Source organism: Phyllostomus hastatus, unplaced genomic scaffold, assembly GCF_019186645.2.
Source record: "Phyllostomus hastatus isolate PE091 unplaced genomic scaffold, TTU_PhHast_1.1 phas_contig_209, whole genome shotgun sequence".
NCBI lineage: Eukaryota > Metazoa > Chordata > Mammalia > Chiroptera > Phyllostomidae > Phyllostomus > Phyllostomus hastatus.
Window position 1 is genome coordinate 19,963,928 of NW_025333735.1, and position 13,433 is coordinate 19,977,360.

Sequence of the window (13,433 nt, forward strand, 5' to 3'; positions counted from 1 at the left end):
TTGGACAGAAGACTTAAAATCCCTTCCAAATCTAAGACATTTAGAAATAGAACAAATAATGAAACTTAACACATTGATTGCTATGCATAGTGATTAGTTCCTAAAAACCTTAGAAAACTAAAACAAAACCATGAGCTTAATGGAAAGGTCTTACACTTTCATTTTGTTCCAGGCTAGATTCTTGATATTTTTAATTACTAAGCCACTGAAGTAATGCAAGTTAAAAATCAATGTCCCATTTGGAAGAACTAAATTATGTCTTGAGACAGTATTTATAGCTACAATTTAAGAAAATTGAGACACTACTCACATATGCAATCAATATTTTATAGCTATCCTGCTTACTACATTGGCTATTCTTACCAAGATCTATAGGTATCATGTACAAGAAAAAATACAGAAGCAGCTGAGTTAGAATTTAGGAAAACAGAGCAAAGCAAAAGTCAAATCAGATATACCAGCAGCCCACTAAATTAAAAGAGCTTGGGAAAAAATATACTCAATCAGACAAATAGGTAGCATTCAAAAACAGTCCATCTTAATGATAAAATAATTTTTATTTTTTTTAATCCTTACCCAAGGACATGTTTCCATTGATTTTTAGAGACAGAAGAAGGAAAGGGGGAGGGGAGAGAGAAAGAAAAAGAGAAACATCCATGGGAGAAACACCGATGGCTGCCCCCACCCCACGCACCCCAACCAGGTATCAAACCCACAACCCAGGCTTCCAGGCATGTGCCCTGACAGAATCAAACCAGCAATGTTTTCATGCACCCAATGAAGCTTCAACCAACTAAGCCACGCGGCCAGCGCAACACGATTTTTAAAAAGCAATTTTGCATTCAGGGAGTCTTTCAAAAGAGGTACACACATAACTTTAATGTAAGTATTTTTGTTTGGACAGAAATGGAAACAAGACACATTGAAAGATAACTAAGATAACAGAACTAATAAAGAGCTTACAGACAGTGAGCCAGGGCTTGTGGCCTTTGCTACACACACACGCACACACGTGCACATGTACATTGCCCAGATCCCACTGGACTGTGCCGGTGATTCCATTCGATGCACTACACTCACTGGGGAGGACGTTAAATGGAATCAAGGCATTATGATTCCTGGGAAGAAGGGAACAAACCAGAGAGAGAAGCCCCCTACTTGCCAGGCATTTTACAGAGACGACCGCCCTCCATCTGACCCTCCCAATACCCCTGTGAGGTAAGGATTCTTACAAAGGAAACCAAGTTAATTAACTTCCCCCCAAATTTACAGAGCCCGTTGAGCCTGACTCCAAAGCCCAGCTATATTTTCTCTATGCCATAGAGCCAACTCCTGTACCCGCCCCTTGCTATGCCAAAACCCACTGGATACTTCCACCTGGAATGTCCCACAAATACGCAGGTATGTTGAACTCCTTATCCTCCCCAATTCTGGACTGCCCTTTCTATGAAATGGGGACACTTCCCCCCACAGTCATTGAAGTTCAACCTTTTAAAGGGCTGACGTTGGCTCTGCCCTTCCCACCATTCCCACACACACTCACACTGAGTACTGCCACCACTACCTCAGCTTCTCCCAGACCCCCTGCTGGCCTGTACCCTGTGCCTGACCTAAACTGCTGTGACACAGCCATAGCAGTGCTCCACTTTGTCTTCACTACAGTCCACTCCATACTTTGCTATGATGAACAACAATCATGCCACTACAGGAGTTTTAGGAAGACACTGACCCCACAGACTTCTTGTGGATAAACTTGATCTGGAATTACATATAAGCCCCAAAGGACATTTCCAATTTCCTGCCCATAATTCCTCCAACTCTAGGTTTCAACCAAAGTACTTTTAATTTTAATGACCTACTCTCAGACATGGTATGACCCCTCCTGCTCCCACTTTTCCAAACCTGCCAGAATCTTACCCATCCTTCAAGGCTCCATGTCAATACCATCTCTCCTATAGCTTTCAGTTAGTATGTCATGCAGAGGTATAACAAACAACGTTTTTTTTTTAATTTTAAAAGATTTTATTTATGTACTTTTAGAGAGAGGGGAAAGAAGGGAGAGAAACATTGATGAGTGCAAGATACATCAATTAGTTGCCTCTTGCATGCCCCTAACTGGGGACCTGGCCAGCAACCCAGGCATGTGCTCTGACTGGGACTTGAACCAGGGACCTTTTGGTCCACAGGCCCATGCTCAGTCTACTGAGTCACACCAGCCAGGGCACAAACAACTAATCCCTGATGGTAGGTTAGACATTGGAGATATAAAAAAGAACTCAAAAGTTTATACAAGTAACTTCTCTCTTCACTGTTCTTATTACAATAAAACTCTTTTACATTCATTTTTAATAGCACTCAGTATATTCTGACTTACAAAACAATTAGTTGGGCATATGTTTTATTACTTTGTCAGTTCCTTAAAAGTGGAGACCATTTTTTATTCCCATTAACAGGATGCTATTGCAATCCACTGGTTTAACAAGTACTTACTGACATTTAACTCTACTTATTTGTCTGTGGGTACTGTAACACCCTTTAAACTGTCCTCCCTCATTTCACTGTAGAATCTTTCAATTCAGTTTCCAAATAGCCTGAGCAATTTATTAAAAATGTAAATCAGATTGTCAGACCCATACTTAAAAACAATGACTTCACCTTGGACTAGGCAATGATTTATTACCTGTGACATCACAAGCATAATAAAAGAAAAACATTAACTGCACTTCATCAATATTAAAAATGTTTGTGCTTCCACAGATTTAATCAAGAAAGTAAAAAGACAATTCACAAAATGAGAAAATGTATACAAATCATATTACAATAAAAGACTTATATCCAGAATAAATAAAAAACTCAACAATAGAAGGACAATGAGCCCATTTAAACATGGGCAAAGGATTTGAACAGACATTTCTCCAAAGATATACAAATGGTCAGTAACACATGAAAAGACATCATTAGTTCTTAGAGAAATGCCAATCAAAATCATGATAAGATACCACTTCAGAACTACTAGGTAGGTAAAATAAAAAAGACAGATGATAAGTGTTAAGAATGTAAAGACAATCGAAACCTCATTCATTGCTGGTGGGAATGCAAAGTGGTACAGCTGATTTGGAAAACAGTTGGCAGTTCCTCAAATTGTGAAACATAGTATTACCAGATGACTCAGCAATTCCACTCATAGGTATGTACCTCAGAGAAATGAAAACATGTATGCACACAAAAACTTGTATGTTAATAGCTGGAAACAACCCAGGAAACCACAACTAATTAATGAATAAACAAAGTGTGACATATCCGTACCATCAAATACTACCTGGTAACAAAAAGGAATTAAGTATTGATACATATTACAACACAGTTGAACTGTGAAAATATGCTGAAAGAAGCCAGATACAAAAAAATCACATATTATATAAATCTATTTATATTTAATATCCAGAATAAGCAAATCAATACAAACAGTCAGACTGGTGATTGCCAGGAGCTGGAAGGAAGGGGGAATGATTGCTAATGGGTTACAGGGTTTCTTTCTGTGATAATAAAAATGTTCTAAAATCAGATACTGATGATGGTTGTACAACTCTATAAAATGTACTAAAAACCACTGATTTATACACTTTAAAAGAATAAATTTTATTGTATGCAAGTTATGTCTCAGTAAAGATGTTATACATAAAAATAAACATAAACAACAAGACAAAAAACCCCAATCGCTTTCCACCAGTTATACTGAAGCTCAAACTCTTACTCATGCCTCAAGGCCCTCTGTCTCCCTTTCCAGCCTCCTCTGCCACCTCCTCCTCACTCACAGTGCTCCAGAAACACCTGCTTCCTCTCCCCTCCACTTACGGAAAGCTCACTCCTGCGTCAGGGTCTTCCCACATGTTGTTCCCTCTGTCCCCAATTTCTTTACAAATCTGGCTCCTACCCTCATGCAGAGTTCAACTTAAACATCACCTCACAGAGACCTTCTCCAACTTCACAATCTAAAGCAGTCTTCCCAGTCACTACCCATTATTGCACTGTTCTATTTATTTTGTAGCACTTATACAAGATGGAAGGTATAAAATGTAAGGAATACAAGGTTTCATTTGTGCCATGCCTAGTACTGCTTGACCCACTGCAAATGTTAGTTAGGGTGACCAGGCCTCAAGAATTACAAAAAGTACCAGCATCACAGGTTGCTGGTCAATAAAAGTGCTGAAGAACAGAAAATAGTTCATTTCTAGGTTCTTGGCAATGTGATGAGTAGGGGTGACTCTGCATTATTTCAGTACTATCACTCTCACTGGCCAAGTAAGGGATGCTTGACCTGTCATTTAATTAACATAAGAACTCTTGGAATTTAGAAGTCAAACTGTTAAAATATAACACCAGCCATCTACTTGAACTTGGTGAAGCTACACAAATGAGACCTTCTGTACCATGTCTTAAAGGCCAACCTGAGAACTCAGCTTCAGGTGGTTGGGGGTGGGGAGGCACAGAGTAATCCAAAGCCTTTACTACCTGTCCATGCTTTCAAAAACAACAACAACAAAAAAACTAGTTTGCTGAAAAACAATACATGGTTGGTATATCTGACCCATTGTGAGGGCATACGTTGTCTAAAGCTTTACAAGAAAAACATAACTTCCAAGTCTTTAAATCTTCTCACAGTGCTAAAAAGCAGACCAGCAGTATATAATATCCTTTAACAATTTACTTGGTAGATTTTAAAGGAAACTGGCAATTCAATATGTCCTTTATAATGTATAATGGGTGTATTTGTAGATAGCTAATAGTCTGGTTCCCAGTTTACTAGTTTCATGATCACTTGCCATCACTTGAGTTCCAGGAAATTTGAAACAGAAGTTTAAAAGTCTCATAAACTATGATGGCACAGTATTTGTGCGTACTTTAAAAATAAACACAAGTAATGGAAGCTGGAATAGGTGATACGGAGCAGATACTATAATCTTTTCCTTTGATACCACTTTAACTCACCTGGAGTCACTTCACACAGCATCCCAAAGGTGAATTTTTAATAGGCAAATCCAAACATCACTGTCCTATTTAAAATCCTTCGATAGCTCTCCAAAGCCATTAAATAAAATCCAATCCATTCCAGGACCCGTAAGGTTCTATGTGTTCATCCTTCTCACCTCACTCCCTTCCACATTTCCCTTGCTCACTAGGATCACTGCCTTTCTTTCTGTTCCTCAAACAAGCTGTGCTTGTTTTCACCTTAGGACCTTGGCACTTGCTTCTCCCTAGAACACTCTGATCCTAGATCATTACATGCTCATTCCTTTGGCTATTTATTTCCCATAGAGGTCTTTCCTAATCACATGACCTAGAACACATACCTTAGCTCTCATTACTAATTCATCACGATTTTATTTCCTTCACAACATATATCGGTCTAATACTATCCTATTTATTCCACACAAACTCATCTGTCTTCTCAACTTCCCGGTCCCCTCAACTCTCCATGGACCCACACTTCTAAGAAGAAAGGAATATTTGAGTAGGCAGTCAAAAAAACATCTGCTAAGTGAATGGGATATTATATAGAAATTTAAAATGCTTTAGAAGAAGCTTTAAAAACAAAAAATTATCATAATACATATATCTAAGTAGAGGGGGGAAATTATCAACTTAGTTCATTGGGGGTAGCAGGGCAAAGACAAAGGAAAGAAAAAACCAAAATAACATATTAGAATTTTCTAGAGTCTGGGTGGTATTATGGATAATTTTTATTGCCTCTTCAATTTCTCCCACAATTTCACATTTTCCAAATTTTCTAAAAGGCATGACTTTGATCAGATGAAGTTACTTTTCAAAAATGGTCACCCTGAAAGAATGCTCAGATTCAGCAGCTCCTGTGGCTATCTATGGCAGACCTACTATCATGGAACACTTTATTCAAGTCACAAATAGTTTTCTACAAATGTGTGTGAAAACCCTCAAAGAAACCAGAAAAAAGATAAGGGGATGAGCAATGGACCTTCGGACTGAAGAGACGCCTCAAAACTGGTCAGACTCCTTGACCTGGGCTGTATCCCTAGTCTCACCAAGCTTGAAAAAAATGGAATATAGCATATTCTAGAAGTCTCATAATAAGCCAAGACTCTGTAGGATCTATTTAAAGGTTCATATAAAGTTGTTTTAGATACATTGTTGAACTCTGTCTCTCAAGTCTCTGTCATAGAGCTTCTTTATCCTTTATCCTCCAATTCTCAAAAGTTTTCAATTAAATAAAAAAAGACAGATATTTATACTTAATGAGTACTGGAAAAAATCCCCCAAATCCCAAGCCCTCCAAACTAGGTCATCTTTTCAGAAAAGAGAGACACAGACCATAGTCTAATTTGAAATGCTAGTCCCATCTGCAAACCCAGCAAGAGCTGCAGTTAATATTAATTAAGAGCGTAAATAGGTTTATTCTTGAACATCTTCTCTCTCAGTCAAGTCCAGGATGCTTCCAAATGAAAATCTGCTAACTCTCCTGCACTTGAGATAGATCAAGTACAGAAGAATGTGACTTTTAAAAATACCACTATTTGTCTAACCCATAACAGAGATTCTCAGATTCTTCAGAGGAAGGTTTCAGTCACACATCACTCAACAAAGGGAGCTATCACTACATATAAAAAGTTTTAATGGGCCCTGGCCACATGGTTCAGTTGGTTGGAGCATTAGCCCATACCTCAAAAGGTTGCAGGTTTGATCCTTGAAACATATGGGAGGCAACTAATCAATGTTTCTCTCTCCCATGGATCTTTCTCTCCCTCTTCCTCCTTTTCTCTAAAAATCAATAAAAAAAAATTTGAGTGAGTCCATGTAGGTGTGTGTACTCATACACACACACAAGCCAATGTTCCTTATGACAGAGTGTAGGACCCAGCTCCTGTCAATCTCAGATAACTCTCCCTTCTATTTACTCACACATTAAGCTAAAGAAACTGTGAGTCAAAGATGTGGGGGATAGTCTTCAAATAAGGTATTTGATAAGTCTCAGCCTGCATTGCTTCAGGCAGACTAGGCAGAGCCTATGTGCCACAGCTAACATGAGACTAATCCCAGATCTGTAGTGATCTGAGTCTGCCACCCCAAAATATGCCTGTTTGGGATATTATTTTAGGCTGGTTAATTTTGAGAAACAGCAGCCATGGGAGAAGTTCTGAAAAACAAGTATAAGTTACCCTTTACAAAGTAGTTACAGTTGTAAGGGAAATCTCCATTTGTGAGGGTGTTTCCCTCACTGTACCAGGCTTGCCTTCACTATTAATGGAGAAGGCTTGGACTTAAATTTGAATCTTACCCTGTCTACTATGCTTTTCCTGATAAGTGACTCTCTACCGAGAACATCTTTTTCTGTCTTTAGCTTAAGGTATTTGAGGTGATGACTTCTACCATTTTGGCCACTCACTTTTCTTGGGTCTCCCCCATGTATACAGGAAGTACAGGTTATTAAATTTTTTTTCTCTTGCTAATGTCCCTTATGTCAATTTGATTATTAGATCGACCACAAGAACTTGAAAGGTTAGAAGAAAAATTTGCCTCCCCAAAATGTGGGAAGCCAGTTAGGAGGTAAGCATTCTCACTCTGCCAGCCTCCCTGAACTCTATCTTCTAAGCTCGGTAGAAGTTAGACATGGTGAGCTAATTTTAGACTGGCAGGAGAAAATATTGATGAAACTAGTTTCTGGGGCAACTGTGACTCTGGTAAAGACTTGGTTGGAATGTTCTTACTTTCTGTTGATCCTGTCCTTCCCAGAGATGGTAAAAACAGGGCCCCTCATGGTTCTGGTCTTCTGCCAGCCAGAGGATACACATTCATCTGGTGGGAAATGGAGTAGGCTGTGGCTCTGAAGACAGAAAATTTTTTAAAAAATGAAGTTACCCTACTCTGTTCAAAGTGGGGGGTGGGGGGAGTAGAAAAACTCATGGTTTCCTGTATTTTGCAGTAGCTATTTCTAACTCTGGTGATGTAAAGTATGTAACCAGTAAGGGCTACAGGGACTATCAAAGAGATAGGAAGACCAATTCCCAACATATTTATGGCTTAGACTCGGCAGAACACCAGCTTGATCCAACATGGCAACTAATTTCACCTTGCAGTGAGACCCAGCCTCAGTATATGCCCATTGTAATACATTAGCACACACCCCACACCACCATGGGCACTGTGATCAGAAACAGAAAGCCTGTAAGGACACAAGATGGCAGATGGGGCTCTTTCCAGAAGTCTCTACCCCTTTCCCAGAAAATTCCTGACTATTCCTCCAGCTAATAAATGCCCTAGCCTTCAGTTATATGAGCCTGAATAAAAGAAGTAAATACCACTAGGAAGGGACTGCTCTGCCTGTGGAGTACCCTTCTCTCTGTCCTACTGCTTCACTAACAAACTTGCACTCACGTTTGAATTCTTTCCTGTGTGAAGCCAAGAATCCACAATGGGTCACAGACCTCCAGATTCCCGGACCTCCAGACCATCTGCATCACTGGGACTGAACTTTGCATCTTGCCAGAGCTGTATCCTTTGCATTCTCTTGTGGGGGCCTCATGCTTCCTTGGTTAAACCATAAAAAGCTTATTAGTTTGAGCTGCTATTGAGATTACTAGATCCTACTACCAATGGCCAGAGGATGGATTCTTTGAATTGGAAAAATTTCTAATTTGAAAATTTTTTAGAGAGCTCTCATCATCAACAGCTGTTTCATGGCCACCTATGGAAAGACCAATTACAAAGAAATATAATGGCTAGCCTTCTTGATTTGAGCACTCATTCTAGCAACCCTAGATTGATGTAAGTGGACCAATCTATGGTGTCATTTAGGTGGCAACTCAATTCTTTCAAGAATTTCAAACAGCTGTCTTGTTCTACAAATTTATCTTTACGTGGCCAGAAATCAAAGCCTACGAAACCTCCCCTATTCGAAACCTCCCCTATTCGTCTTAAAAGGCTTGTAAATATAGGCCTTAGGAAACCAAAGTCCTTTTAAGAGGAGCTTTGTATTTCTTTCCCTTGGCCTTTGAGATGTAAACACTTGGTCTTCTCCAGGAATTCTTATCTAGGCCACCTTTACTAACTGCACACTTCACAGAGATAATTCTTTTCTTTTTTTCAGAAATTTTTTCAAAGTTCAGTAAGCATGCTCAACTATTACATATATTTTTTTACTTATTTATTTTATTTAAATAGAAGTAATTGTTATCTAAAAAAACAGGGGGGGGCAGTCACTTGACTGGATTTCACTCCTTTTAAGGAAACCAGGAGGTCTGTTTGCATTGGTTTGTAAATTCCTGTATCTGGATATATGTGTGTTATAGATGTTCAGTATGTTCTACACCCAGGTGGTACTGATACTTTGTAAAAACAGTTCTATTTAACTGGCTTAAAAACAAGCCAACACTTAAAAACTAAGAATTGGGTATTCTAGGTGTGGAAGAAAAGGGGCCACATGCTAAGTCTGACAAGCTCAAGGGCTCAAGGGAGGCCTGTGTGACAGCCTTGAGAACTTGAAGACCTAAAGTAACCACAAAGGGTGGTCTGAAATTTAAACATTAACTAAAAGCTATTCATGGTGGCCAGTCATGCCCTAGGCTCCAATCTTCCCTGCCAAAAGTCAATCTTTATCTTAATTGAGCCTATTGTCTTTTTAAAAAATTATATTTACTTATTTTTTTTTAAGAGGGAAAGTGAGGGAGAAAGAGGGGAGAGAAACATCAATGTGTAGTTGCCTCTAGCGCCCCCTACTGGGGAACCTGATCTGCAGCCCAGGCTTGTGCCCTGACTGGGAATCAAGACCCTTTGGTTGGCAGGCTGGTACTCAATCCACTGAGCCACACCAGCCAGGGCTGACTATTGTCTTTTTGCATCTATGACAACATACCTTTGCTTCAAGGTAAACTTTGCCTTTGCCCAACCCCTCTGGGCACAACAGCATCACCAGAGCAGAGGCCATACATCCCCTCATTATTATTATTGTTGACTATTAACTATCCTCTACCCACCTGTGTAAAAGAAGCGTCTTTTTGCTTTTTATCCAGTCCCAGAGGTTCCTCAGTTCCACGCCCACTTTGCTTTCTCCCACCTCCCCAATCTATCACCAATGGATTTCATGTAACCCCCCTTATATGCCTTCTTTGATTGTAACATATAACTTGATGCAAACTGCCATTTTTCTGGTGTATTTTCTCAACCTGTTGAGATTTTGCTCGCCAGCAATTGTTGCCAGTTTGGCTCAAATAAACTCACAAAACTTCCCTACAGGTCTGAATGTTTCTTACATTGACAAAGGCATTTCTCTCCCTTCTCAGAAGCTTGCCTGCCTTTTTCCCTTCCTCCTCTTTTCCCCCCAGGCCCATTACCTTTGCCTTTCTCTCTCAATCTCCAAGGGCCCCTTTTCTGCCTTTGTAACTTGTTTCCTGAGCCTACACAGCCCAGCTGGCTCACTATTACTACCTCTGTAACTTTCTAAATAAACTTTCTCATCATGTGAAAATAACTCGGGTATTCTGAAATTCTCAGAAATAAGAAAATTAACTTAAATAATTTTCTTTCAGGTTTATGTGATTTGGGAAATATGTTCAAAATTAAAAGTTGTTTATTGGTTTAATTAAGACAGGTATAGAGCCCCAGCCAGGGATCCGTTGTTTGGAGTGTCATGCCATATGCCAAAAGGTTGCAGGTTTGAGCCCCAGTCCAGGTGAATATGAGAGGCAACCAATTGATGTTTCTCTCTCCCTCTCTCTCTCAATCAACAAATACCCTCAGGTAAGGATTAAAAAAAAACAGATGGAGAGTTAATATTAAATATAATACTTTCATTCTACCTAGGCTTATAAACTTGTCAGCAAAAATAACAACTCAGAGCAATGGCTAATTTGGTCTCACAGTTCACAAAGTTTTTGTGGGTAATGTAAACATAATTATTGAGAACAAGTTAAATAAATAGATGCAGGTGAAATAAAAAGTTTTTGTGAACTTCTCCGCAATATTTGTTTTAGTTTCCCCAAATATTTTGGTAACTTGAAACATTCAAGTTTTACTAAGCTGCATTAAATAATGAAAATTACTAAATATGTAGTTCATTCCCCAAAAAAGGTACAATACTGAAATATTCATTGTTAAATAAGTCTATATTTATCTACTTTGGCTCTTATTACAGAGAAAGTAAGATAAATTTGGGTTTGCTAGTAAACAGGTCTTGTGTCAGACTGAAAGACTGTAATATTAAAAAGGGCATGTTTCTTGAAATGATAAAGTATATTTGCCAGTAAAAGGGCTTATGTTTCTAGGTTATGAGATGTACTCATAAATTTGGCAATCTAAAGAATGCTAACTGCTTAGTTTTCATTACAAATCAGTTTTTAAGGGCTAAAAATCCCCATATATGTAATTGAAACTAGTAGGAACAAGGGAGAAATCTTTGAATGAAAGGAAAGCAGGGTGTGTTTCCAATTTAAAAAAGGGGAGGGATGGAGGCATAAGAGATATAGAGATACATTTTTGGTAAGGAAATGAAAGTAATTTTGTTTGAACTAGAATAAGGTTATAAAGGGCAAAACTAATATACAAAAGTTAAAGAAAAAGAGAAAATTGTACCTTGTGTAATTAAACTGACCACAGTTGAATTGTTGTTGTAAGGGTTTTAAAATTTAAGTTTTACTATTAATGATATACTTATGTAAAGTTAAAACTTAATTTTTGGTGGTGATGGGAGGGAAGTAGGAGGGATGGGAGTGGGGGCTGGACTGGGAGTAAAAGGAGAAAACTGCATTTGAAAAATGATTAAAATAAAATTTAAAAAAAAACTTAATTTTCTTTTATTTGCTAAAAGAACAGTTTTCTTGGACTGTCAGTCTTCTAATAGATTATAAAAGGTTTTCCTTTTCAGGTAATCTGTCCAGAAAGCAAATACTCTATGTTTTATCAAACTAATTTTCTGTGTTTATGTTGTCTTAAACACATTCTTGAATACTTACAAAAACTGAATCTTCTCAACAGTAAGAGCTAGATTCTGCTAACAATTATGTAAACTTTGTCTTTGAAATCTTTTGTGGCCTTAGTTAAGTATTGTTTCATTATGACCTATGATCCTATTTAGTCAAGTGTTTTAAAACCTTTTGATAGTTTGACAACTTCCTAAAATACCAACTTTTAAACAGTCTTTTTCCTAAATTAAAAATAACTTTGAGATTTTTCCAAAAGGGCCCTTGAGTCATTTCAAAGAATATCTCTCTCCTTATAAAAGGGGAATAGCAAACTAATTTGGCTTATTTGGTATGTTGAATTGTATGAGCACCAAGGTAAAAACAAGTGAACATAAACTTCTAGGGTAGATTGTATGGGTAGAAAAATGGTTGTAAATTAAATCAATAGTTGGGACTGTGGGAAACCCAAGACAACCTCTTGGTTCTTCTACGCTGCCAGGCACACTGCATTTTTCAGTATTTTTGCATTCCTTCATCCACCATAGGGCAATTCAATTGGACTTCATTCCACTGCCACTTAGTATGTATTATCGATACATACTAAGACGGGTTGAAGCCTTCCCCTGCTGCAAGGCTAACATACTCACAGTGACAAAGAAACTTGTTAGAAAAAGTGTTTCCCACTTGGAATAAATATACCTTCCACAGTTTCTAGTGTTTGAGGCACTCACTGCACTGGGTAAATCACTGGAGTCTTGATGAAGGACTTGCAAACTTCTTAGAATTATCATCACCCTCAATCATCAGTCAAGGCTGAGAGGACTAAGGGAAGAACTGGATTCAAGTAGAACAAGTTTTATTTACATGGAAATGAATAAACTGATAAGGATGATTATATTGCTTATGACTTTTTGTTTGAAATATTGATTTTTTTAAATCTTTTGTTTTCCAGAGATAAAGAAAGCTGTTTCTCTTTAACTATCTATGACAGATCAATTTGGTAAATTATACCTTTACAAACAGAATTGAAACATTTATCATTTCCTACCTACCTGATCCCTCCAAAATTTCGGACCTCTTAGTGAATATTCTTATTTTCATGGCAATACAGTTGTTTGCATAAGTTCAGTAAAACTCTATTTTCCTTCTAACAGGAGTCAATTCGAAACACTGGTTTTATTACCAGGACTTTGACTAGAATGTCATGTTTCAGAGAGATATGCATAGACTCAAATATGACCAGATAGCTTTATGGAACTAGGATTGCCTTTGGGAGCCAATAAAAGGCCTTTTAAAAATACCAGCCTGACACCTTGCTTAGAGTTCCCAACAGACTACCTGGTGAGTAAAGAAGGTCACTTCCTGGCAGGTACAGGATTCTCAGGATATTTGGGGACCTCAAAAAGAGAGGACTATGCCCAAATCTACAGATACTGTAGGTGAAGTCTAATCAAGCCCTTTGCTTGGCTTTTCTGGCCTCGAGAGGCTATTAAAAGTTCAATCTAG

General features: G+C 38.2%; 1 protein-coding gene across 4 annotated transcripts in view; it reads right to left on the bottom strand.

Annotated features, from left to right (window-relative positions):
* AK4 (adenylate kinase 4) overlaps positions 1-13,433 on the bottom strand; it is a 69,025-nt gene that overhangs the window by 49,812 nt on the left and 5,780 nt on the right. Inside the window, exon 1 of one of the 4 annotated variants that reach the window (XM_045835475.1) lies at positions 4,990-5,170. The exons of the other annotated variants lie outside the window; for them this stretch is intronic. Coding sequence (XP_045691431.1) covers positions 4,990-5,011 — 22 coding nt within the window. The 5' untranslated portion in view covers positions 5,012-5,170. Of the gene's footprint in view, positions 1-4,989; positions 5,171-13,433 lie in introns of those variants that run through there. 4 annotated transcript variants of the gene reach the window in all.